The sequence below is a fragment of the Bubalus bubalis genome, chromosome 9 (genome assembly GCF_019923935.1).
Source record: "Bubalus bubalis isolate 160015118507 breed Murrah chromosome 9, NDDB_SH_1, whole genome shotgun sequence".
Lineage (NCBI taxonomy): Eukaryota > Metazoa > Chordata > Mammalia > Artiodactyla > Bovidae > Bubalus > Bubalus bubalis.
The window spans coordinates 89711565-89737034 of record NC_059165.1 but is presented as its reverse complement, the minus strand read 5'-3'; the positions used below and the strand labels follow the sequence as shown (position 1 = coordinate 89737034).

The window sequence follows — 25470 nt, the reverse complement described above, 5'->3', positions numbered from 1 at the left end:
GAGAGGGAGGACAGTCTACTCTGCAGACGTGAGACACTAAGCGTCCAGATACGGGCTCTGAGGATCATCCGCGGCAGGGCTGCGGGGATGGAGAGCTGGCTCATTCTCTCAGAGCCTGGGTCAAGGGCTCCAGCCAAAATGGGGCTGTGTTTTGCCTCCTGTCCTGGTCACCGCTACCCCTTGGGCTTTTTCTCCATCAGTCAAGGGAAACGTTCCTTTCTGCAGGACTGAGGGACGGTTCTTCACAGATCTGTCGCCAACCGCTACTGCGTCCCCTTTCCCAGTCAACAATTGGATGAACTCTTGGGGAGCAACCTGGGGAAGCAGCTGGGCCTATGAGCCTATTGGGGTGCACCTGCACGACAGCTGGTGCGCCTGCACGACAGCTGGGGCCAGGATCCGGGAGCTGAAAAAGAGAGCCACGGCAGATCCTAGAGCCGAGATATCCAAGTGGGAGCTATAGCAGGTTCTAGAGCAGGCGTGTTGCCCATAGAAGTCAGTGCATCCTAGGCCCTGACCGGTAGACTAGGGCTGTTGCCAGAGGGCAGGGCTGGGCTCCAGCTCAGAATCGGGGTCCCGCGGGTCTCCCCGAGCCTCCAGCAGACCTGTCCGAGCAAGCCAAGATCCTTCCCCGGTCCCGCGCCCGGAGCCCCGCGCCACGCACGGCGCAGGCGCGCAGACACTCCCCGTAGCCGGAGGGGCCTTCCAGCCCCGCCCCTGCCGTGTGCGCATGGGCGGAGCCCAGAGGGGTGGGGTCTGCGTCGGGGCGGGGCCGAGCCTGGCCTATAAAGGCGGAGGCGACGCGACGCGCCCGGCTCCTCTCGGCGGTGGCGGCCCAAGCCGAGGAGTCCGCGGTGGTGGCAGCGGCGGTGGCGGCGCTGTTCCCCGCGCGGTCCGCGCAGCGGGGTCCGGGCTGCGCGTCTCGGGCGGCGGCACTGCGGCCCCGACCCGAGCCCGACCCCGGTGAGTGTGGCCCTGCGACTCCGGCCCGGCCCGGCCTCGGCCCGGGCGCGGGGATCGGGCCCCACGGAGCCTCGCCGCCCTGGCCCGGGCTCCTGGCGCAGCCGGCCGCGGCCACTCAACGCCCTCCTTTGTCTGCTCCCGCCTTCAGGGTCCCCTCCCCTGCCGCCCCTCTCCCACGGGCCGCCCCCCCGGGCCCCGCGTCCCCTCCCCCGCTGGCGGGGCCCGGACAGAAGATGGTGCAGAAGAAAACAGCCGAACTTCAGGGCTTCCACCGTTCCTTCAAGGTGAGGGTCAGGTCGGTTTGGGGGCGCCCAGGGCTGGACCACTGGAAAGGCCGGTGGTGGGACTTGGAGCCCGCCCCCAGGTCCCACGGCTCATGCCAACCTCACCCTTTGCCTGGGGCTGCCCCAAGCCTGGTATGCATTGGGGGGGAGGTGATCTTGGGCCACAGTCCTGTCTCAAGCACCCTGGGACCTGTGGGGTCTTTCTTCCAGGAGCTCCCCAGTCTGTGGGGCCCCTACCCATGTGTACCCCTGAAGACCCCAGCCAGGCATGTGCTGGTATGGGGAGGGATTCAGTATGCCACGGTCAGTTTCTAGTGCCCTGGGCCCTCTGGGGTCTTTACTCCAAGAACCCCAGGCAGAACTGGGGGCCCCTGCCCATGAGGGCCCCTGGCTGTGTGTCCCCTGCAGACCCCAACTGAGTGTGCACTGCTGGGGCAGTCAGCAGGCACAGTCCTGTCCCCAGCGTCATGGGAGGGCTTGGGAGGGTCTGCTGGGTCCTTCCTCCAGGAGCCCCAGACTGGGCTGCAGTCCCTGGGACACCCTCCTGGGTGGTCTACAGAATGGGGCAGTGGATTGAATACCTTCCCAGCTCTGCACCTCCCGGACACCCCAGGCCCAAGTGCTATTTCCTGTCAGAGCAGGAAGTTTCTGTGGCAGCCCCATGGCTGTGGCAGCCGAGTTCTGGTCTCAGGTGAGCGAGTCTGGGGGGGCGGGCAGGTGTTAGGCAGGGGCCCCACAGAGCCTGGCCCTGGGGAGGCAGTGATGTCAATGGCCACCCCACCCCGCTGGCCGGCTTATGTAATGGCTTCCCTGGGCCTTCTTGGGCAAGGACCTGTTGCCCTGTAGAGAAGGCAGGACCTGGGTGTGTGTGTGTGTCTGTGTGTGTGTCTGTGTATGTGCATGCTTGAGCTCCAGTGCCTACAGGTGAACTGCAACCAGGGTAGGAGGAGCAAGCTGAGACTAGGTTAAAATTCCCAGCCCATCCAGGCAGCGTCCCAGGCCAGCGCCCCACCCCTGCCCACATGCCTGTCATCCTGGCTTTCCCCTGCCTCCCAGGGCAGCTCCAGCCTTGGCACGTCCAAGTGTTTGGGGCTGGGCGGGAGCAGGGTGGACGAGAGACGTCCCTGGTAGTGGTCTGTCCCCTCTGGGGGCTGGGCGGGAGCCAAGATGGGGTCAGCGTGTGGGGCCAGCATGGTGGCCAAAGCACACTTGAACTTTCTGGATGGTTCCACCCACCTCCTGCCAAGGCCTGCTGACTGGAGGCCTGCAGCCAGCCCTGGGCCTGGTCTGGCTACACTGCCTGGTAGCACGGACTGGCCTCTGGAGGCCACACGACAGCCCTACACCGAGGTGGGACTGTGGAAGCCCTGAGGGAGTTGGAGGGACCCTGGGCAGGGAGTCCTGGCTCTGAGGTGGCCCTCTTGGTGGCCAAGGCTGGCCACTCTCAGCGTCTCCTCCAGCTGCACCCAGCTGCTCCCCTGGTCTGCCAAATGTCTCTGATGTGTTTTCCCCCTTTTAAGATGGGAAAGTAGAGGCTTGGAAGGCGTGGGCCTTCCCCCCACCCCACCCTGCAGGCCCTCTGCACATGGTGACAAGGACACAGGAGCAGGCCTTCTGTCCCTTAATCTTGGTGGCTTGGCCATCTCTTCTCTCCAGGGTCCAGCTCTTTGCACTGGAGGCTAGGATGGGGCAGGGGGTTGGTCAGGACCCAGAGGCTCTCTCAGGTCCTTGTACCCTTCTGTGGTTCTACAGTTCCCCTCAGGTGCTCAGATCAGTAGTCTGGGGTCAGGTAGCTGGTGAGGAGCCGCTGGCCCCAAGCCTCACGTCCACTCCTGATCACCCCCACGGTGCCACCCCTCCTCTCCTCCCCGGTGGAGGTGGTCACCCAGTGCCAACTTACCGGAGCACTGATTGCCAGTGCTGGCGCAGCTGTGTCCCTGACCCCATGGGTGCCAGAGCACTGGGCGGGCAGGGCAGGGGCTGGTGGCTGAGCCTGCGCACACTGGCTGCAGTGCTGCCTCCCTCCCTCGCCCCCGCCCGCTGGGCTTCCTAGCAACTATCTGCAGGCGGGTGGGGAGTCCAGGCGGGCCCACGCCTGTTTTTCAGCCGCTCCCTCTGACCTCTGCCTGCCCCTCTGCTGCCGGACTGGCTTCCGGGCCTCCTGTCTGAAGGAATCTGGCCTGGCCTCTTCTGCCGGTGGACCCCTGGGTGTTCCTGGAGGGTCTCCTGGCATTTCTTCTCTGTCAGATGGCCCTCCTGCCAAAGCCCTGGGTCCAGTTGTTCCAAGGCCCAGAGAGGGGCAGCAACTTGACCCAAGTCATCCAGCGTCAGGGCTGGCACCACGGCTGTGTGTGCAGGCCCCCCACACCCACCTGAAGCCCTGGCCACCTGGTCCTCCCTGAATCGTGGAGCTCAGGAGAGCAAGCTCCTAGAGGAGCTGGTGGGCCTCAGCATCCCAACCCTCATGCCTTGCCATGGCTGCCAGTCGTCATGCTCAACCTGCTCTGCAGGAACATATTTATCCCAGTTGTCTTTTGTTGGGAGGAACCCCAGCCGCCTTTGTTACTGGGTTAGGGTCCCTTGCAGAGGACCTGGAGGCTGTCAGGGGTGACCTTGAGCTGGCCCCTGCTTGCTACATGGGTTGTTTCCTTAGCTGGACACCAGGGCCTGTGAGGGGTTCCCTCCTGTGGGCTGTGGCCAGGGCAGGGCTGGGCAGGGAGCAGCCAGTGCTCATGTGGGAGACCGTAGGCACCTCTCCCTTGTGCCCCTGCATGGGTCATGGTGGTGAGGATCTGAAAGCAGACGAGGAGTGGGGACAGAGCAGGAAAGGAGGCTCAGAGCTGGGGGATGGGGGTACATCACAGGCAGTGTGGTGGCAAGAAGGTGCAGCGGGGACGAGAGGACAGGTGAGGCAAAGGGGACCGTGCTGCTCCATTTCACAGAGGGGAAAACTGAGGCCAGGAGGCCATGGGAAAGCAGGCAAGGCCACCTGGCTGGGAGCCCCACCCAGGGAAGCCAGTGATGCAGTCCCTCCCAGTGGCTGCCCCACGCCTTTGATCCCTGTGCTAGGTAGTGGTGCTGGCCCCATCCTGCAGGTGAACAGACCAAGGCTCATGACACAGCCTGCGCCCCACGGTAACTCAGGCCTGGCCTGGGAAGCGACACTCCCTCCCTCCCTGCAACTGGCCTCTTCCTGTACCACATCCCCTCAGCATAGGCCCTGACGGCTGCAGGTGGGGGGTGAAGGCTCAATTTTCTGGTGGCCCGGCACAGCCAGGCTTTGTGCCCCTCAGTGTGTGGACAGGGAGAGGGCCTGAGCTCTGTCCTTTCCTCTCCTACAGGGGCAGAATCCTTTTGAGCTGGCCTTCACCCTAGACCAGGCCCGCCACGGGGAGCCTGACTTCAGCCCAGAGTGCCCAACCCGCCCTGGTGAGGGGCTGAGGGGAGGGCACATCTCTGGTGGTGGAGCAGGGGGGCTGGGCCGCCTCCCGAGCTGGGTGGGCCTCACCTCCGGCCCTCCTGGCACAGATATGCCCACGAGCCAGCCCATCGACATCCCTGACGCCAAGAAGAGAGGCAAAAAGAAGAAGAGATGCCGGGCCACCGACAGCTTTTCTGGCAAGTTTGAAGGTGAGTGGAGCGGGCTGGGGTCGGGGCTTTGGGAAGATGGGCTGGCCCAGGGAGGCTCTCACCCCCACCGCCGGGTCCACAGATGTCTACCAGCTGCAGGAGGACGTGCTTGGGGAGGGTGCCCATGCCCGTGTGCAGACCTGCATCAACCTCATCACCAACCAGGAGTATGCTGTCAAGGTGAGCCAGCCCACGGCACCGGAGCGCGCCCCTTGCCTCTCCCCAGCAGCGCCGGGGTCTGGCACCACCAGAGGTGGCAGAAGGAAGGGAGCTGGCATCTGAGCTGCCGGACTGACAGCCGGGGAAAACCAGTGTCTAAAAATGGCCCCAAGGCTGGTGACTCAGGCCACCCCTGGGAATCTAGGTCAGCCCAGGCTGAGCCCCCAAGTCCAGGTGAGAAGTGACCAGGGGTGGCACGCCGGCACAGGTGGCCAAGGAACTGCTGCCAGAGGGGTCGCTGAGAGCTGGGGGTTCAGTCAGAGCCAGTGCTCACCTGCTGGGTCATTCGGGCCAGGCTCCTGTTCCAGGGTTAAGGAATGCTTCTGGGCATTGATACAGAGATCAAAACCCTGTACTCTGAGTATGGGGAGCTGGGCACCTGGGAAGACCAGGGCAGGCCTGTGAGAGCCTCCTGCCTGCCCTGTGCTGCCCTGACCCAGGGTGTGGCCACGCAGCCTGTGTGCCTGGCCAGGCATCAGACCCCACCTTCTGAGAAGCCTTCCAGGCTTCCCTCGTGACCCTCTGCATCTGGGCTGGGTGAGGTCATGGGAGGCTGGTTGCCCAGGAAGGAGGGCCAGGTACTCCAAGGCAAGCGGAACTGGCTAGAAACCTCAGGCCTTGGTGGAAGCCTGGTGACCTGGGTGGCTGTAGTCCCCGCCCCTTGGGAGTGCCTGGGTGGGGTGGATGATGGTGCCACAGGACTGGACACCTAGCATCAAGCACTCTCTGCATAGTTGGAGGGCTCCTGAACCCTCCCTTCTATGGGCCTTGCTGGGCAGGCTGGCTCCTGTCACTCTGACGGACAGGGAGACCAAGGCAGGGAGTGGTTAGGCTAGGCATCTGGGTGGGAACCCCAGAAGGCCACATCCCTCCTGAGAGGGCCTGCTGTCTCCTTCATGGAGTGGGGGCCCTAGCCACATTCCTAGGAGATGGGATGAGGTTCAGTTAACTCTAGAAGGGCACGACTGGTGGCACTGTGTCAAGGAGCCCCTAGAATCTGTGGGGCAGGTGTATCTGTCACTCAACAGGTGGGATAGCACTTTGGGTGGTGCCCCAGGCCCAGTGGCCAGTGGACATGGTGCCAGCTTGTTGCTGGAGCCTGGCCAGCAGAACACACCATAGGCATTCCCTTAGGCTGCTGCTGGGCCGGAGCCCTGAGCATGCTGGTGACCCAGCCTGCCCACCCACCCAGTGAGAGGGAGCCCAAGGTCCAGCCTAGGAAGAGGGTCCCAGCAGGTGCTGGGGGTGTCCCCCCAGATTAGCGTAGGACTGGGAGACAAGATGTGGTGATGTGGTGCCTGGGCAAGGAGGAGAGCTTGGTGGGAGCTAGGTGCCCCAGGCACCTCTGCTGCCCTGAGTTGGGTATGAGTCACCACAGTGGCCCCCAGTGCTCCGGGCAGTGGGTGGGGGGCACCTCGTCTAAAGAACCTGCTGCCCTGAAGGGGTAAGTTGCAGGGGCTCCAGGTCCAAATCGGCCTGCTCCAATAGGAGAGCTCCAGCTCCTCTCTGCCTCTCCTGCCATGTTACCCCTCCTGGGAAGCCTCTGGGGACATGCTGCCCCATTTGTGCTGACACCACAGTTTGACTTCCGGTAAATTCTGGGCCCCCATAGGAGAGCTCTGCTTTCCAGAGCTTAAAAGTCTAAGCTCTGATGAGTTTCAGGCGTGACCCAGGGGAAGTTTCTGGTGGGCTGTGGAGGATCCAGCTGGCCCAGTTGTGTTTCTGTATGTGTGTTTGTCCTTACCATCCCATACCCCCCACCCCTGGCCGTTTCAGATCATTGAGAAGCAGCCAGGCCACATTCGGAGCAGGGTTTTCAGGGAAGTGGAGATGCTGTATCAGTGCCAGGGACACAGGTAACGTGACCTAGCCTCGTCACAGCACTGGGCCCCTAGCCACCTTTCAGTAGATGAATGGGCCCGAGAGCCTCCTCATCACCCACAGTGGCCACTTAGTGAGCACCCACTGTGAGCCAGGCCCTGTGTTGTGGGTGGGCCCAGTGGTGGGCAAGCCAGACAGTCCGAGGTGGGCAAGGTGGAAGCAGGCCTGTGGCCCTAGGCCCATGCCTCCTACTGGCAGGTGGAGGTGGAGGAGGTGCACCCTTCCTGGGCAGGGCTGTGGCTGCGGCTGCATGTGGGCCTGAGGAAGCCTCAACCCTTCCCCTGCCCCTCTGCCCTGCACCCCAGGAATGTCCTCGAGCTGATTGAGTTCTTCGAGGAGGAGGACCGTTTCTACCTGGTGTTTGAGAAGATGCGGGGTGGTACGTGCGGCCTGGCGCAATTTTTGTCTGGATCCCGATGGGCCTAGGGGCTCAGGGCCACCAGGGAGAAACTACCAGGGGGCCTGCCCATCAGAGGGACCTTAGGGGTCCAGGGTGGTGGCCCCAGCTCAGGTTGGAGGACTTTGGACTCAAAGAGGCCAGAGTGGGGGCTTCCCTGCCAGGGTGGGGTGGGTGCTGGACGTTGGGCAGTGGAGGTGACACCTGTGTATTCTGGCCCAGGCTCCATTCTCAGCCACATACACAAGCGGCGGCACTTTAATGAGCTGGAGGCCAGCGTGGTGGTGCAGGACGTAGCCAGTGCCCTGGACTTCCTGCACAACAAAGGTGGGTGGCCGGGCCGCCTGCCCCAGGGGTCCACCCGTGCACCCAGTCCATCTGCCCAGGACTCCTGAAAAACGTGCCCACCCACCCTTGACCAGCGCTGGTGGTTCTTGGTTCTCCCGGCAGGCATCGCCCACAGGGACCTAAAGCCGGAAAACATCCTCTGTGAGCACCCCAACCAGGTGAGGGGCACAGAAGGGGGCGGCCTTCCTTTCGGACCAGGCCCCCAGGACCCAGCCCTCACAGCCCGTTCCAACCCCGCCCAGGTGTCCCCCGTGAAGATCTGCGACTTTGACCTGGGCAGTGGCATCAAACTCAACGGGGACTGCTCCCCCATCTCCACCCCAGAGCTGCTCACCCCGGTGAGGGCCTGCGAGGAGGGGCAGTGCTGGCAGGGGCGGAGGGGGCGGGAATGGTCCCGAATCCGGTCCCAGACCGCAGTTGCATAACCTCAAGGTGCGGATCCTGCTTGACTGCTGAGGCCTCAAAGTTTGAGCTTCCGCTTAGCAACAGCCGCTGATTGGCTGGGCAGGGCCGCAGCCGCGGGCTCCATGGGCCTGGGCGTGCTCCCGGCACCTGTTGATTGGGTGGGGGTGAGGGTTAGGGGTGGGGCCGGCTCCCTCGGTGGCTTCTGATTGGCCGGCAGGGCGAAGGCGGGGCTGTTTTATTTAGTAGCCTCTGATTGGTCGGGCATGGGCTTCAGGAAGTCCAGGTCGGTGAGCCCCCTCCCGCCTCCGCGGGCCATAACGCCCTGCCCCCACCTGCAGTGCGGCTCCGCGGAGTACATGGCCCCGGAGGTAGTGGAGGCCTTCAGCGAGGAGGCCAGTATCTACGACAAGCGCTGCGACCTCTGGAGCCTGGGCGTCATCCTCTACATCCTACTAAGCGGCTATCCGCCCTTCGTGGGCCACTGCGGCAGCGACTGCGGCTGGGACCGCGGGGAGGCCTGCCCCGCCTGCCAGGTGCGAGTGGCGGCCTGCTGTGCACCCCTCCCCCAGCACTCCGCCAGGCCTGCCTCGGCCTGCGCACACACACTCACACACGGGCTGCGCACCTTCACCGCGGCCTGCCTGGTGCACCCCAAGGCCTGGTCTATGTACACACTTAACCCCCACCCTAGGGACCGGCTCGTGCTGCCCTGTGTGCACACAAACCCACATCCAACCGCAGGTCCTGTCTCCTGTACCTCTGAGCACCCCTTAGGGCTTGGCCTCCAACCACTGGCCACAGTAGCAGGCCACTGCCTCTGCATTTCCAGAGGCTCTTTGGGAGCCTGAGGGTAGGAAGTTGAGGTAAAGCAAGGCCTATGGTTTGGGGTGGTCAGGTTCTAGCCTTCTACAGACCACCTGAGGCTCAGGTGTCATGGCCTGATTTCCCCTTGATTCAGCTCACTCCAGCAGAGCCCAAGTGCCTCCTGGAAGCCACTCTCTGGCCCAGCTTCCCAGTACCCCAGCTTTGCTAGCTGAGCTCAGAACACTTTCCCTAACCCTAAGCCCAGGCCCAGGTCACATGGATGTGGTGGAGGAGGGGTGCTCCTCCAGGTCCCGGCTTGCCCACCCAGGCGTTGGGGACATGGCCTCAGCCCTTGCTAGCTGCAGCTGACCCCTATCCCCGTGTCCTCTCCAGAACATGCTGTTTGAGAGCATCCAGGAGGGCAAGTATGAGTTTCCAGAGAAGGACTGGGCCCACATCTCCTTTGCTGCCAAAGACCTCATCTCCAAGCTCCTCGTCCGCGATGCCAAGCAGAGGCTGAGCGCTGCCCAAGTCCTGCAGCACCCTTGGGTGCAGGGGGTGAGTGGGAGCCCCAGGAAGCGTGGGAGTCCTCAGACCTCCATCAAGCCTCTGCCGATGGGCCTGGGTTACTCAGAGCAAGGGTCGAAGAGCCCCAGAGTGAGCTAGGGCACAGTAGGGAAACCCCCACTGCCTGCTGGCCAAGTTCAATCTGTACTGCAGGCGCTCCTCATTGCCAAGCTCTGTGTCCAGGAGGTGCTGGGGCCTCCTCTTTTCTCGAACAGCGTCAAGCTGAGGTCAGCCAGGTGGCACTTGGGCAGCAAGCCAAGGTAGACTCATGGCCTGCCAACGGCAGTTCCAGGCTCTCTACCCACCAGTCTGGGAAAAGCGCGATGTGTCTGTCTTCTGCCCAGTGGTCGTCCAAGGGGGTAGGTGCTTAGGCCAAAGGTCGGCACCGTGGGGAGCAAAGACTCAAGGTGGAGGGGGCTTCCACCCTCTTCCAGGAGCTGGGAACCACCTGGAAGGGGCAAGTGTGCTGAGAGGCAGGCCCCGCCCCCAACTTGGCAGGTCACCTGCAGGTGCGCACCCCTGTGCTCTGGTGTTCTTGGAGTCAGCCGGGCGGCACGTGGGCGGGTGGGCTCTCCTCTCCAACCTCGCCTCTCCTGTCTCCTTGCAGTGCGCCCCGGAGAACACCCTGCCCACGCCCATGGTCCTGCAGAGGTGAGGCCCCAAGTGGGGAGCCCTAAGTCCAGGAGGGGCGCTAAATGTTAAGATGAAAAAAACCCTTTCAGTCCTGGAGCAGGGAAGCTGTCCAAGCTCTTGGGTGTCCTTATATCAGGTGCAGAGTTTGTGACTCCAGGGGGGCTCCAACCTACTGCAGCCCCAGCCCCACACCCACCCATCGGAGACTGGGACCTCTTAGGGCCTGTGGCCCTTCCTCTGGAGTACTGCACTGGCCCCGGGCTGGCGGGGAGTGGGGGGAGGCGAGGCTACTTCTCCCTCCTTGGTGACCCGCAACCCCGCCCGGTCCCCAGGAACAGCTGTGCCAAAGACCTCACTTCCTTCGCGGCCGAGGCCATTGCCATGAACCGGCAGCTGGCCCAGCGCGAGGAAGACGCCGCGGAGGAGGAGGCGGAGCAGGGCCAGCCCGTGGTCATCCGAGCTACCTCACGCTGCTTGCAGCTGTCCCCGCCCTCCCAGTCCAAGCTGGCCCAGCGGCGGCAGCGCGCCAGCCTGTCCGCGGCCCCCGTGGTCCTGGTGGGAGACCACGCGTGACGCCTTCCTTCCCTCTGTACATAGGCCTTCCCCACCTGTCAGATCTAAAAAGATTTTTTAAGCTATTGCCCGCCCGCCGTGACCAGCGGGCTCCCCTCCCCCCCCTCCCCTCCTTCCCCCTCCCGGCTGGATTCCGAGGCGCTCTGCTCAGCTCGGGGGTCTTTTTATATAAGGTTTTTGCTGTTGGTTTTTTTTTTTTTCTTTTTCTCTCCCCCCAACCCCCACCTTCCAATGGTGTTAAAAGCAAAGCAGGCTCCGGGGGGAGGAGAGCGGAGGGCGCGCGGCCGGGTGGGCCCTCCTGCCGCCCCGCCCGGGACGCCTCGGCCACTGTGAAGGCCCCTCCCTCCGCCCGCGGGACTCAGGAGAGGAGGGCGTGGCGTCTCCTGGGCCGGGCGGGGCCCCGCCGCCCTCTCTGGCCCTCGCGGTGTTTTCAGGGACCGGTCCACCCCCACCTCCCCTGGATGAGACGGTAGCTCCTTCCCTCCCCATAGACACCCTGGTGGGCGGCGGGGCCGGGGGTTTCTCAGGTCTCCGCGGTCGCGGGAGCGGAGCCTGGGGCGGGGAGGGCGGAGTGACGCCCACTGGACACCCCACCCCCTCCCGCCGACTGACAATCGGGGCTCCCTCGAACCTTGACCTTAAGCTGCAGCTGATGGGCCCTCCTCTGGCCCCTCCACTGGGGACTGCCCACCCGGGAGGAGGGCGCCAGGGCAATCGGGAGGGGCTGGACAGGCGCCCGTCAGCCGACGTGGGGGTCCCGCGGACCCCAGACCCGGGCACCCGAGTGCCCCTTCTCAGGGCTCAGTCTGACCACGGCCACGTCCTGCCCGGCCGCCCCTCGGGTCCGGCGTGGATTCCCCGTCAGCCCCCCTCCTCCGCCCCGGGCGGCGTCTCTGCCCCGCCCACCTTCAGGAAAAGGCCGCAGCTGCTGCCCCGTCCGCCCGCGCCCGAGTCAGACGTTGTCGCGTGACCCGCCGGTCTGGGGAGTCTGGGCCCTCCCCGATCTGACGCCTGGGCCCTCGGGTGGGAGACACTATGCAATACACAGGCTTCCTTTTCTACGTGCACACGGGCTTCTGCCGGGGCGGGGGCGGGGGGTGGGGGGCGGTGGTGGAGGGCGTGGGCAGGGAGTCCCCAGGGTCCCGGCCGGCTTCTGCGGGTACCCCGATCCGGCTTCTAGTCGTTCGTTCTGTTTCGTTAGTTTTCTAAAACAAAAGTTGACTTCCCTTCCCTGTTCTTGAAGAATACTTGAATGTGGGGGGAGGGGTTCGAGGCGTGGGAAGCTCGGGCGCCGTCTCTGCGGTCCCCCCACGTCTGGATATTGTCACAGTCCTAGGTGGCTGGTGGGGGCCGCCGCCCCTCCCCGCCCGCCGGATCTGTGGACTGGCCTTTCCAAAGACTCCGGGGGTGGGGAGGCCACCCCCCCACCATCATTTCTCTCCCATTTGTGATTCCACGTTTTGCAGCCGAAAATTCTGCCTTTTTGTAAAAAAAACAAAAAACAAAAAAACAAACGGACTCTCGCCCGCTGCGAGGCGCCATGGCCATTTTACTCGGGAAAACTGAGCTGTGAGCCGCTTTTTTTTTTTTTTTTTTTTTTAAATCCAAAGGTGGGACATCCACTTCCTCCCCGCTGTCTCGAACAGTGCGGCCCGGAGGACTGGTCAGAACCGTTACTGTGAATGAGCCTGGCTCTCAGGCTGCTCCGGCGCTAGGGGAAGGGGGCACAGCAGTGTTTCAATGTTAAGATGGGTAAAAAAAAAAAAAGATTTTTTTTAAAGTGGGGGAAAAACATCCAAGCACTTTAACTCCACTCTACCAGGTGAGCTGATACAGCTCAGAAGTTTTCCTTTACACCAACTGTCAATGCCGGAATTTTGTATTCTGTTTTGTAAGGATTTAATAAAAGTCATAAAAACCCGTTTGGGTGCTTACATCGTGGCTTTCCGTTGTCCTGAAACAAACTGCCCCAAACTTAGTGTCCCAAAGCCGTATTGTTATTCCTGACGGTGCTATGAGTCAGGGATGCAGACGGGGCTTGAAAGGCTCAGTTTGTCCTTGCGCTAGGACACCTGGGTCCTCCACTGGGAAAGTTCATCACCCACAGGTGTGGGCTGGGCTCATGCTGAGGCCGGAACCTGGGCCAGGTGCCCACAGGGGGTCTCCTGTGCGACTTGGGCTTCCTCATGTGGCTGGAGGATCTGAGCAGCCTGGCTTCAGAAGGCATGCTGCATGGCCTCCCCAAGTCCAAGGTCAGGTGGAGTTCAGCAAGCAGCTGTCCCAGGTCCAAAGGGAGGGAGGAAAACAGATTTGAGTCGGGGTGGAAAATGCAACCTCTGGACAATGCAACCTAATTCAGCAAAACCCAGTAATTCAGACCTCCCCCTCGTGGCTGGCCCTCCTCCCTCTCTAGACTCCTCTCAACCCTGATTATATTCTTGCCATCTGCAGGTCTTTGCTGGACAGCCCAGGGCTGATTTCAGATCCTTCAGGGGAGAAGCAGTGTGTCAGGGAGGGCTTCCTGGAGGCAGAAGCCAAAGGGTAGGGGGCTGTGAAGTCCAGTGGCTAAGGACAGCAGACAGGCTGGAACCCCAGGCCCTTTCAGACTGCTGTGCTTATCAGTTCCCTCATCTGACAGCAGGGGTCTTGAGAAAAAGCCAGGTGAAGCCAGCAGGTAGCAGAGCAAGAAGGCAAGAAGAAAGCAGATGAGGGACTTCCCAGAGGTCCAGCGGTTACAACGTGCTGCCAGTGCAGGGGACATGGGTTTCATCCCTGGTTGGGGAACTAACATCATACCATGTGGTGCCACCAAAGGGGTGGAGGGGGGAAATCCTCTGCAGGGCCTGGAATGGGCTGGTCTAGGATCAGCCCCTGGAGCCTTCTGTGTCTGGCTTCTGTCTCCAAGCATCACGTCCTCAAGATTCACATGTGTTGGTGCCTCACTCCTCTTTACACCTGAGTCATAGCCCCATTGTCTGGACCACACTGTGTTTATCTGCCGCCCACCGATGGACATTGAGGTGTCCTGCTTTCTGGAGTAGCGAGTTGTGCTGCTGTGAACACATAGCATACATTTGTCTGGATGTTGTTTCATTGCCCCTGGGTGGACACCCCTAGAAGGAAGGCGAGCAGGGCACATCCAATGGATGTCATTTCAGAAGGACTGATCTTGTCGCCACGTGGAGTGTGGGCTAGGGGCCAAAGGACCCTGTGGGGCACCACTGTCTCCCTTGCAGCCAGCCCAGTGAGGGCTGATAGGCCTACAAGGGTGGAGCCCACAGAGCAGATGGGGGCTTTGCAGGGAGTGGTATCTAGCAGTGCCTAGGGACAGCCTGGATGTTGTGAAGTGGGGCTCAAAGGGGGCTCTCCCTCTCCTGCCTAGGACCCCAGGCTTGGCAAGTGGCACCTCCCTGACTTGGCCCTACCTGAGGAATCTTCAGGGATACCTTGGAGCCTGGCCCCGCTCCTGCATTTGCTCAGCCGCCCTCTGGAGCCCTCTTCTCAAACCCCACAGCTACCCTGCCCCAGCCAGGACCACGGCCCCCTGCCTAGTTCCCCTAAAGCCCAAACTGAATGCTGTCCTTTGCCTGGCCTGGCATATGTGGGGGAAATGGGGTGGGTGCCACATGCTAAACCACCACCCTCCCAGGTGGCATGGGGCCCTGTCCAGCCCTGCCAGGCCGCGCCACTGACCTCTGCCTGCCCCCTGCCGCCTGCCAAGACCCGGCCACCAGGCACAGCTTGTTCCCTGAGCTGCAGCCCTAAGTTTGATGTTTGTGGTTTCCTGTCGGCCGGCCCCACCCCTCCCAGCCCGACCCCGCCCCTTTCACGGCAGGCCCCGGTCCTTCCACGTCTCCTGTAGGAGTGGCAGGAAAATCCTGGAGACAGAGGAGCTGAAGGCTTTCCGGGCTGGCCTTGGGGCCTCCTGTCTGCGCCGCGGGAAACGGGGCACAAGGCAGGCAGCTGGTCCAGGGCGTCTGCAAACTGGATCTGTCACCCCGAGATTACGAGGAATCACGGGTGATTCTGGAGCTTCCCTCCCCCAGCCTCCAGACAGCTACACACACTGATGTACAGTGCTTAGGATAGGGGAAACAGGGCGAGTATATGTCCGGACACTTTGTATTATCGTCCTAACCTGTAAAGCACACACGCCTCCCTGCATTGGAAGCCTGGAGTCTTAGCTGCTAGACTGCCAGGGAAGTCCCTTAAAACTTTAAAAAAAAAATTTATTTATTTATTTGAAAAGACCCTGATGTTGGGAAAGATTGAAGGCAGGAGGAGAAGGGGACGACAAAGGATGAGATGGTTAGATGGCATCACGACTCAATGGACATGAGTTTGGGTAAACTCTGGGAGTTGGTGATGGACAGGGAGGCCTGGCGCGCTGTGGTTCATGGGGTTGCAAAGAGTTGGACACGACTGAACAACTGAACTGAACTGAACTGATTTATTTTTTAGGCTGCACTAGGTCCTGTAATGGAGAAGGCAATGGCAACCCACTCCAGTACTCTTGCCTGGAAAATCCCATGGACGGAGGGCCTGGTGGGCTGCAGTCCATGGGGTCACGAAGAGTCGGACACTACTGAGCGACTTCACTTTCACTTTTCACTTTCACGCATTGGAGAAGGAAATGGCAACCCACTCCAGTGTTCTTGCCTAGAGAATCCCAGGGATGGGGGAGCCTTGTGGGCTGCCTTCTATGGGGTCACACAGAGTCAGACAGGACTGAAGCAACTTAGCAGCAACAGCAGGTCCTGTATAGTTCTGTGTATTCTTGCCACTTCTTCTTAATCTCTTCTGCTTGTGTTAGGTCCTTACCATTTCTGTCCATTATCATGCCCACCCTTGTATGAAATATTCCCTTGGTATCTCTTGGACAGATTTTCTTGGACAGATTTCTAGTCTTTCCTATTCTATTTTTTTTTTTTTCTATTTCTTTGCACTATTCATTTAAGAAGGCCTTCTTATCTCTCCTTGCTGTTCTCTGGAACTGTGCATTCAGTTGGGTATGTCTTTCCCCTTCTCCCTTGCCCTTCACTTTTATTCTTTCCTCCATTATTTGTAAAGGCTCCTCAGACAACCAGTTAGCCTTCTTGAATTTCTTTCTCTTTGGGATAGGTTTGGTCACTGCCTCCTGTACAGTGTTACAAACCTCCACCCATAGTGCTTTAGGCACTGTCTACCAGATCTAATCCCTTGAATCTATTTGTCACCTCCACTGTATATTCATAAGGAATTTGATTTAGGTCATACCTGAATGGTCTAGTGGTTTCCCCTACTTTCTTCAACTTAAGCCTGAATTTTGCAATAAGGAGTTCATGATCTGAGCCACGGTCAGCTCCCGCTCTTGTTCTTGCTGACTTAGTTGTAGCATGCAGGATCTTTAGTTGCAGTTTGCAGGATCTAATTCCCTGACCAGGGATTGAACCCAGGCCTCCTGCAAGGGGAGCATGGAGTCTTAGCCACTGGGTCACCAGGGAAGTCCCTCAAAACTGTTTTTTAAAAAAGAAATTTTATAAAAAAAAAATAACATGAAATAAGCCAGATACAAAAGGTCACATAATGTGTGATCCCACTTATGTGAAACGTCCACAAGAAGCAAATCCATGAAGACAGAGAGTGAGTTCCTGGTTGTCAGGGGCTGAGGATGACAGCCGGTGGCACTGGGTTTCTTTTGGGGTGATGGAATGTTCTGGAACTACAAGTGATGGTTACACAGCCCTGTGAATATGTTAAATGCCACTAAAGTCTTCATTTTATTTTATTTGGTTGTACCATGGAGTAGGTGGGATCTTGGCTTTCCCACCAGGGTTTGAACCTGTGCCCCTTGCAAGGGAAGCCTGGAGTCTTAACCACTGGACCCTCAGGGAATTCCCTGAAGTGTTCATTTTAGATGGGTGATTTCATATTCTGTGAATTTCCCTGCAATAAGAATGAAAAAGATGACGGGACCAAGTCTGTACTGAGTCTGGGACACAGTAAGTGCTCATTTAGTGTATGGAAAAGTGATTTATCACCAGCACAGGCATCTCCACCCTGGAGTTTAGGGATTTGTTGCAGGTTTTGTTCCCAATGCTGTCACTAGTCTGCACACCAGGCCCTCCTGGTGGTTCATCCTCACAGCTTCTTTCATCATCCTGTCCCAGGAAACTGCAGCCTGTCCTGGTCTTTGACTCACCCAGAAAGAAGACAAACTGGTTTAAAGTGAAGTGTGATGAAATTCAGTTGGAGGAAGGACTTACCTCGTTGGTCGAAGCCTGGATGGGGTGAGCTGGCAAAGGAAGGAGGAAGGGAGGGCTGGGTTCTTGGGGCAGGGCCCATGAATGAGCCGGGCACTCCCAGCCTGACTCGCTCGCCTCTGGGATTTGGACAAGTGTCTGGAGCCCAGTGGCTCTGGGTTCATCATGTGCCGTGAACCCCCTCTGGTCCTAACACTAGGCTATGTTTGTCTCTTCTATCTGCTGGGATTTGTGCTCCCCTTCACACAGGGTTTGGGGTTTGTGGGCAACTTCGGGAAGATGCTGTGGGGTTTCCATGACATCTACCAGTTCCAGCTCTCCCCTGCCTTGGTTTCCCTCTGATGACCTCTTGAGAGGATGCCAACCAGAGGGGGTGCTGCATCCGTAGCACCAAGGAGGCCTCCAGGATCTGGGCCCTGGGATGGTGATGTGGAAGGCCCTTGGGGAGAGCGTCTGGCGGCAAGTCCCCAGCACAGACTGGGGGACAAACAGGGATGTGATCCTGTTGCCAGCATTTTTGTTTTGTTTTGGCTACGCCACATAGCATGTGGGACTTTATCTCCCCAACTAGGGATCAAACCTGTGCTCTCACAGTGGGAGCACAGAGCCTTAACCACTGGGCCACAAGGGAAGCCCTGTGTCCAAAGGGGCATCCACTCCACAGGTACAAGAACCACATGAAAGTTGTGGGTTGGAGCCCTGGTGCCTCCCTAGTGGAGGTTATCAGCCCAGTGGGTCACCTTGTCCAGTCTCTGGTCCCATCATGGTCCTTACTTCCTGGACCGCTTCTCGCTTCACTGGGGAACTGATGCCAAGCACACCATGGTGAGAAAGCTGCTCATCACCTCTCCAAACCTGGTCCAGGACCCTCACCTGGGCCTAAAATTTAAGGGGGCATCAACTGCCTGCAATGCAGGAAACTTGGGTTTGACCCTTGGGTCAGAAAGATCCCCTGGGGTGGGAAATAGCTACCCAAACCAATATTCTTGCCTGGGAAATCCCGTGGACAGAGGAGCCTGGCAGGCTACAGTCCATGGGGTTCCAAAAAAAGATGGACACAACTGAGCAACTGAGCACGCACACACAAATTTGGTCCTGGGGGTAATGTTTGTGCTGAGAATGTTTGCTGGAACACCAGTGAATTCCCAGCAGTTGTAAGAACTAACATTTCCCCTAGTGGTAACATTTTGCAAAAGTCTATTACAATGTCACAAGCAGGATCCTGACATGCTACAATCTAACTAGCAAGTAATCACTTTCTCTCTTATTCACTTGTGTGTTTGCAGTTCCTCCTCCCTTTGGTCTCAAAACAAAACTCCACTTATTTCCTGTGCTCACTTGAAAATATTGGGTTGCCCAAAAAGTTTGTTTGGGCTGTTCTCTAAGATGTCCTGGAAAAACCTAAACAGATTTTTGGGCCAACCCAGGAGAAGCTATCAGGTGGGACCGTGGAAGCAGGTGCCTTCCGGTAGGACCTCCTGGAGCAATGAGCCTGTTCTCCGTCTTTGCAGCTACCAGCCACACATGGCTACTGAGCGGGTGCAATGTGGCCAGTGCAGGTGAGTTCCCTTTCATTTGTTTATTAATACATTTCTTTGGTCTAGGGGGGCTGCTGTCCTCCCTACCCCTTTGGAGAATGCAGGTCACAAGGCCCGATATCTGTATTTCACCCCCAGTCCTTGGTTGATCCTCAGACTGTCCTGAGCCCCGGTCATATAGTTGGTGCTCAATAAATGTGGTGGGACAGGCTGAGTGAGTGAGGGCTCTGGATGGGTGGTCTCTCCTGGCCTTCTAATCACCTCCATATGGTTCTGGCCCCGGCATGTGAGACTGGGTTTGTGCTCAATATGCCCATCTGGAAAATGGGTCAGGGCACTGGAGTACCAGGAGAGTGGGGTCCCCCATCCTTAACACCTTTACCCCTTGCTGGGGCAGATCCTTGGGCCTCACGCCCCCTGGTGGCCACATAAGGGAATACACTCCATCTGCAGAGGCGTGCCACTGGTGGCTCAGATGGTAAAGAATCTGCCTGCAATGCAGAAAACCCAGGTTCAACCCTTGGGTCAGGAAGATTCTCCGGACAAGGGAATGCAACCCACTCCAGTATCCTTGCCTGGAGAATCCCATGGGCAGAGGAGCCTGGTGGGCTACAGTTCATGGGTTGCAAACAGTCGGACACAACCGAGCAACTAACACACACACACACCCCACCGGGATGCACACCACAGAGCAAGAGATGGAAGCAGGGCACAGGGACCCAGTGGGAGTGGGAGCACCCTACGCCCTGCAGTTGGGGCTGGGGGCACTCTGGGTATCCCAGCAGGGAGGAGGTGTCTCAGATGGGGACATGGAGGAGGTGCAGCCATGGGAGTCACCCACCCGCAGACATGGAGCTGATGTGTCCTTAGTTGGAGCGCAGCCTCCCTCGCAGTCTCCTCTCTGCCTGTCTTCCTGTCATAAAGAAAGTTACGTATTTGTCGGCTCCACATCCAGAACCACTTTACATCCCAGAATGAACATTTATAAAATATATTTGCACTGTGGGCTAAAAAGAAATCCCAAGGGAATAAATGTTTTAATTTGCAATGTCCATGGTTTTCCTGATAGCCAGGGGTGGGGTGTGGGTCCTGCCCACAGAGTAACCGTCCTCCCACTGCCACGGGACCCGGGGGATCCCCACACCCGGCGTGTCAGGTTACGTCACCTGCAGACCTACCCCTTTGGAGTGCTTGTCTGGTCTTGTTTGTTTTGCCTCCTTGGCTCGGCATGTTTAGTATCAGGGGCCTCCCCTGGCTCGGGGAGGAGCCAGGGAGGGGGAGCTTCACTTTGTGAAGAATTTAGGTGCCCAGAACCTTCTGGGAGACGAGGACTTGGAGGCAAGGAAGCAGCAGACGTTGAGGGAGCTCAGGTGACTGAGCCCCAGACCTCCTACCGCTCCAGAGGTGTGAGAGCTCTCTCAGTTGCTCATTTGCTCCCTTGCCCATTCGTCTTTCTTTCTTTTATTTTTGGTTGCACCTTGAGGCATGTGGGATCTTAATTTCCTGACTAGAGATCATACCTGAGCCCACTGCACTGGAAGCGTGGAGTCCTAACCACTGGACCACTAGGGAAGCCCCAGGAGGTAGAAGATTTATCTTAAAACCCTGCACTGAGGGCCATTCGGGTGGAACTGCCAGTCTTGGTTGCCTGTCATGTTCATTCCCTTCCATTTATTTATTTATTGAATTAAAAAAATGTTTGTTATTGAATTATAAGTTGATTTACAATATGGTGTTTATTTCTGCTGTCCGGCAAAGTAATTCAGTTATACACATATATGCAGTTTTTTTTTTTTTAAGTCACCACTTTTAATTAATTAATTTGGCTGCCTTGGGTCTTCAGTTTCGACATGTAGGGCTAGTTGCTCTTAGGCATGTGGGATCTTAGTTCCCTGACCAGGGATGGAACCTGTGTCCCCTGAATTGGAAGGTGGATTCTTAACCATTGGATCACCAGGCAAATGCCCACATTCTTTTATTTTTTGGTATTCTTTTCCATTGTGGTTTATCACAGGATATTAAATAGAGGTTCCTGTGCTATGCAGCAGGACCTTGTTTATCCATCCTATACGTAATAGTTTGCATCTGCTGACCTCAAACTCCCAATCCTTCCCCCTCTTACCCTTGGCAACCATTAGTCTGTTCTCTATGTCTGGGAGTCTGCTTCTGTTTCACAGATAGGTTCATTGTGCTGTATTTATTTTTTATTTTTGGTTGTGCCGTGTCTTCCTTATGGCATGGGCTGTTCTCTGGTTGTGGCAAGGGGGAGCTGTTCTTCGTTGCAGTGTGCAGGCTGCTCATTGTGGTGGCCTCTCTTGTTGCAGAGCACAGGCTCTAGGGTATGAGGGCTTCAGTAGTTGCAGCACATGAGCTCAGTAGTCATGGTCCCCAGGCTCCAGAGCTCAGGCTTAGTACTTATGGCACACGGCTCAGTTGCTCTGTGGCATGTGGGATCCTCCTAGACTAGGGAGTGAACCCATGTCTCCTGCACTGACATGTGGATTATTTACCACTGAGCCTCTAGGGAAGCCCTATGCCATATTTTAGATTCTGCATGTAAGTGATATCATAGGGTATTTGTCTTTTTCTGATGACCACTTAGTATGGTCATTTATAGTTGCATCCATGTTGCTGCAAATGGCATTACTTCATTTTTTTTTAATGACTATGTCTGTGTATACATATACACTGTGTATATGTACCACTGCTTATTTATCCATTCATCTCTCAATGGAATTTAGGTTGCTTCCAGGTCTTGGTTATTGTCGTTGGTGCTGCCATGAACATAGGGGGGTGCATATATCTTTTCAAATTATAGTTTTACCTGGGTATATGCCCAGAAGTGGGATTGCTGGATCATATGGTAACTCTAGCTTTAGTTTTCCGTTCCCCAAACTCCTGAGACGAGCTTCCAGCATGTAGAGTAGCTTGATTTTTCCCTTTCATGACTCACCTGGTTATCTCAACACCACCGATCATCACTGCTGTGACCAAGAATTTCATGAAGAGCTTCAAACAACTGGCTGGATTCGGTTGAAGCTGTCTTCTTCTTCCTTTCCCCAAATCCAGTCACATCCTCAGTTTATGACCTAATGAGGGTTGTGCTGTCTCTTGGGTGAATCTTCTACTCTGTGGTCTAGCAAACTCTATAGTCTGATGGGGTGTGAGAACTTAAATGGCCCCCAAAACTAAATCCAGACAGAGCAACTGGCCTGGGCTGGGTCTCACCTGTTTGAGGTCACTGTCCTCCTTCGTAAGTGGTCCCCTTAGGATTTCAAGGAGAGGCTGAGAGCTAGCTTCTCAGAAGTGTTTCCACCTTGGACGCTGGCTGATTTAGGCCAAGTAGAAGCAAGAAGCATCAGCCAACAGCTGACCTTGTGGTATGGGCAAGGAAAATGTTTTCCTCTACCTTTTTTTTTTAATAAAGACTTTTAAAAGAATTATTTCTTTATTTGCCTGGCCAAGTCTTAGTTGTGGCCTGTGGGATCTAGTTCCCTGACCAGGGATTGGACCTGGCCCTTTGCACTGGGAGTGTGGAGTCTTAGCCACTGGACCACCAGGGAAGTCCCTCCTCTACACTCTTATATTTATGAGGGACAGCCTGAGAATTAAACTGACAAAAGATATTTTAACAGGAGACAAAATGTACCGATGTATTCATTTTTATTTTTCCTTTGTGATGTTTAAAAATGTTTTATTAATTTTAGGCTGTGCTGGATCTCTGTTGCTGCACATGGGCTTTCCTCTAATTGAGGTGAGCGGGGCTACTCTTTGTTGTGTGTGGGCCTCTCTTGCGGAACATGGGCTCTAGGGTGTGTAGGCTTCGGGAGCTGCGGTTCCCGGGCTTTAGAGCACAGGCTTGGTAGTTGTGGCATGCGGGCTTAGTTGCTCCTCGGCATGTGGGATCCTCCCAGACCAGGGAGTGAAGCAGTGGAGTCCCGCCCCAAGGCCACAGGGGCAAGGCTTGCACCAAGGCCACAGAAGTGGGGCCCAGAGCCAAGGTCATCTCCAAAGCTGACTGAGTCCCTTTTATATCCATTGCCCAAAGCCCCCCCACCCCCACCCCCACCCCAATTTGATTGTTGCCCAGAGATCAGATTGCCAATATCCGTTGGTCATTGAAAAAGCAAGAGAGTTACAGAAAAACATCTACTTCTGCTTTATTGACTACACCAAAGCCTTTGACTGTGTGGATCACAACAAACTGTGGAAAATTCTTCAAGAGATGGGAATACCAGACCACCTGACATGCCTCCTGAGAAATCTCTATGCAGGTCAAGAAGCAACAGTTAGAACTGGACACAGAACAACAGACTGGTTCCAAATTGGGAAAGGAGTACTTCAAGGCTGTGTATTGTCACCCTGCTTATTTAACTTCTGTGCAGAGTACATCATGCAAAATGCTGTGCTGGAGGAGGCACAAGCTGAAATCAAGATTGCCTGGAGAAAAACCAACCCAAGATATGCAGATGACACAACCTTTATGGCAGAAAGCAAAGAAGAACTGAAGAGCCTCTTGATGAAAGTGAAAGAGGAGAGTGAAAAAATTGGCTTAAAACTCAACATTCAGAAAACTAAGATCATGACATCCAGTCCCATCACTTCATGGCAAATAGATGGGGAAACAATGGAAACAGTTCAGTTCAGTTCAGTCGCTCAGTCGTGTCTGAAGCTTTGTGACCCCAAGGACTGCAGCATGCCAGGCTTTCCTGTCCATCACCAACTCCCGGAGTTTACTCAAACTCATGTCCATTGAGTCGGTGATGCCATCCAACCGTCTCATCTTCTGTCATCCCCTGGAAACAGTGAGTGATTTCATTTTGGGGGGCTCCAAAATCACTACAGATAGTGACTGCAGCCTTGAAATTAGACACTTGCTCCTTGGAAGAAAAGCTGTGACCAACCTAGATAGCATATTAAAAAGCAGAGACATTACTTGGTTGACAAAGGTCCATCTAGTCAAAGCAATGGTTTTTCCAGTAGTCATGTATAGATGTGAGAGTTGGACTATAAAGAAAGCTGAGCACCAAAGAATTGATGCCTTTGAACTGTGGTGTTGGTGAAGACTCTTGAGAGTTCCGTGGACTGCAAGGAGATCCAACCAGTCCACCCTAAAAGAAATCAGTCCTGAATATTCACTGGAAGGCCTGATGCTGAAGCTGAAGCTCCAGTACTTTGGCCACCTAATGCAAAGAACCGACTCATTAGAAAAGACCCTGATGCTGAGAAAGATTGAAAGCAGGAGGAGAAGTAGACAACAGAGGATGAGATAGTTGGATGGCATCACCGACTCGATGGACATGAGTTTGAGCAGGCTCTGGCAGTTGGTGATGGACAGGGAAGTCTGGTGTGCTGCAGTCCATGGAGTCGCAAAGAATCAGACATGACTGAGCAACTGAACTGAAAGCCGCCCCCTGCCCCCCGCTGATCATTGCCAGCAGACTTCCTGACCAAAAATGAGGCAAAGATGCCCACTCCAGTGCTCATTCTGTAGCACCCTAACCAATCACCTAACGGCAATCTTCCAGCAGGAATTTTCTTTGTCTTAAGGCTATAAACATTGGCTACTAACCCATGAAAAGCATTGACTCTCCCTGATCTGTCCTGAAGTTTACCCACTGCTCTTATAGAGCCCTCATCATCTCTGCTGTTTGTTCTTAATAAACTCACTTCTTTCTGAAATGCCTTGTGTCTGAAAATTTTTTTCCAACCCATGTTTGAACTGCCACCACAGAACCCAAGTCCCCTCCATTGGCAGGCACATTCTTATCCACCAGACCACCAGAGAAGTCCCTCCTCCACCCTCTTACATGTATAAGTGGGGACCTGCAGATTAACCTGACAAAGAATATTTTTTAACAGTAGACAGAGTGTATAACTGTATTGATTTTTAATTTTACATGCTTGGGGCATCAAAGATGTGAATCCCCAAAGGAACAGTGAGATTTGAGAGCTCATAGACTGTCATATGTGCTTCCCTGATGGCTCAGATGGTAAAGAATCTGCCTGCAATGCAAGAGACCTGGGTTTGATTCCTAGATTGGGAAGATGCCCTGCAGAAGGGAATGGCAACCAACTCCTGGTATTCTTGCCTGGAGAAGTCCATGGACAGAGGAGCCTGGCAGACTACAGTCCATGGGGTCACAAAGAGTTAGACACAACTGAGCGACTAACAGTTTGGACACAACTGAATGACTAACACTTTCACTTTCAGACCATCATATTAGAGGAGAGGTGGGGGAGAGAGGCCACTGATGGGAGAGCAGACAAACTTTAGGGAAGATAAATGGGCCTTTGGAGAATAGTTGAGAGACATGACACTTTATGACACTCTGTCTGGGATCCCACTTGTCTCCTCCCAGAAGAGAAACTTAGAGTTGACTCTAGGCAAAGATATATGACAATGCAAAGCTCTGTGTTTAGGCAGAGAAGAAATTTCAGAAACTCAGAGGTTTTCAGCTCAGAGTCATTCTTATGCCAGAGTGGCATATTTTTGGATGGCAAAGCCTGATCTCCAGTTGTTATTGTTGTTGTTCAGACACTAAGTTGTGTCTGACTTTTTGCCACCCCATGGATTGTAGCACACCAGGCTCCTCTGTCCTTTACTATCTCTCGGAGTTTGCTCAAACTCACGTCCATTGAGTCGGTGATGCTATCCAAACATCTCATCCTCTGCTACCCTCTTCTTTTGTTTTCAATCTTTGCCAGCATCAGGGTCTTTTTCAATGCATTGGCTCTTCACATCAGGTGACCAAAGTATTGGAGCTTCAGCATCAGTCCTTCCAATGAATATTCAGGATTGATTCCCTTTAGGGTTGACTGGTTTGATCTCTTTGCTGTCCAAGGGACTCTCAAGAGTCTACTCAAGCACCACAGTTTGAAAGCACCAGTTCTTCTGTGCTTAGCCTTCTTTATGGGCCAACTCTCACATCCCTACATGACTACTGGAAAAACCACAGCTTTGACTATGTGGACCTTTGTTGGCA

The 25470-nt window shown here is 56.3% G+C and overlaps 2 protein-coding genes and 1 long non-coding RNA gene across 8 annotated transcripts; 2 read left to right on the top strand and 1 right to left on the bottom strand.

Annotated features, from left to right (window-relative positions):
• The first annotated feature begins 803 nt into the window (after positions 1 to 803).
• Positions 804 to 12638, top strand: MKNK2 (MAPK interacting serine/threonine kinase 2). 3 transcript variants are annotated; one of them, XM_025293095.2, is made up of 15 exons: positions 804 to 963; positions 1112 to 1247; positions 1837 to 1938; positions 4589 to 4676; positions 4776 to 4877; positions 4960 to 5057; positions 6873 to 6952; positions 7283 to 7356; positions 7597 to 7701; positions 7825 to 7880; positions 7965 to 8060; positions 8466 to 8660; positions 9325 to 9489; positions 10106 to 10149; positions 10464 to 12638. In XM_025293095.2, exons 2-15 carry the CDS (start codon positions 1197 to 1199, stop codon positions 10702 to 10704), a joined length of 1497 nt encoding a protein of 498 aa, XP_025148880.1. In that variant the 5' UTR covers positions 804 to 963; positions 1112 to 1196; the 3' UTR covers positions 10705 to 12638. The 3 variants fall into 3 exon arrangements, with proteins under 3 accessions (XP_025148880.1, XP_025148881.1, XP_025148882.1); XM_025293096.2 differs by lacking the exon at positions 1837 to 1938; XM_025293097.2 differs by lacking the exons at positions 1837 to 1938; positions 4589 to 4676; positions 4960 to 5057.
• A 185-nt stretch (positions 12639 to 12823) lies between these two features.
• Positions 12824 to 14468, bottom strand: LOC123335131. The gene is made up of 3 exons (XR_006553484.1): positions 14398 to 14468; positions 13501 to 13757; positions 12824 to 12979 (listed from the first exon to the last, which is right to left on the bottom strand). It is a non-coding gene; the product is annotated as an uncharacterized LOC123335131 (long non-coding RNA).
• Positions 14469 to 16147: 1679 nt separating this feature from the next.
• LOC112586953 lies at positions 16148 to 22598 on the top strand. 4 transcript variants are annotated; one of them, XR_003111470.2, is made up of 3 exons: positions 16148 to 16973; positions 18233 to 18505; positions 22192 to 22598. XR_003111470.2 is itself a non-coding variant. In XM_025293094.2 (2 exons), exon 2 carries the CDS (start codon positions 19072 to 19074, stop codon positions 19981 to 19983), a length of 912 nt encoding a protein of 303 aa, XP_025148879.1. In that variant the 5' UTR covers positions 16148 to 16973; positions 18458 to 19071; the 3' UTR covers positions 19984 to 20479. The 4 variants fall into 4 exon arrangements, 3 of the variants coding, with proteins under 3 accessions (XP_025148879.1, XP_025148878.1, XP_025148877.1); XM_025293094.2 differs by lacking the exon at positions 22192 to 22598 and having other exon boundaries at positions 18458 to 20479; XM_025293093.2 differs by lacking the exon at positions 22192 to 22598 and having other exon boundaries at positions 18374 to 20479.
• Positions 22599 to 25470: the final 2872 nt, after the last annotated feature.

Coding starts and splice junctions, on each gene's coding strand:
- MKNK2 (XM_025293095.2), top strand. CDS start 1,197: ATGGTGCAGAAGAAAACAGCCGAACTTCAGGGCTTCCACCGTTCCTTC. Junction 4,677..4,775: donor AGAGTGCCCAACCCGCCCTG/GTGAGGGGCTGA, acceptor CTCCTGGCACAG/ATATGCCCACGAGCCAGCCC. Junction 6,953..7,282: donor TATCAGTGCCAGGGACACAG/GTAACGTGACCT, acceptor CCTGCACCCCAG/GAATGTCCTCGAGCTGATTG.
- LOC112586953 (XM_025293094.2), top strand. CDS start 19,072: ATGGGCAGAGGAGCCTGGTGGGCTACAGTTCATGGGTTGCAAACAGTC.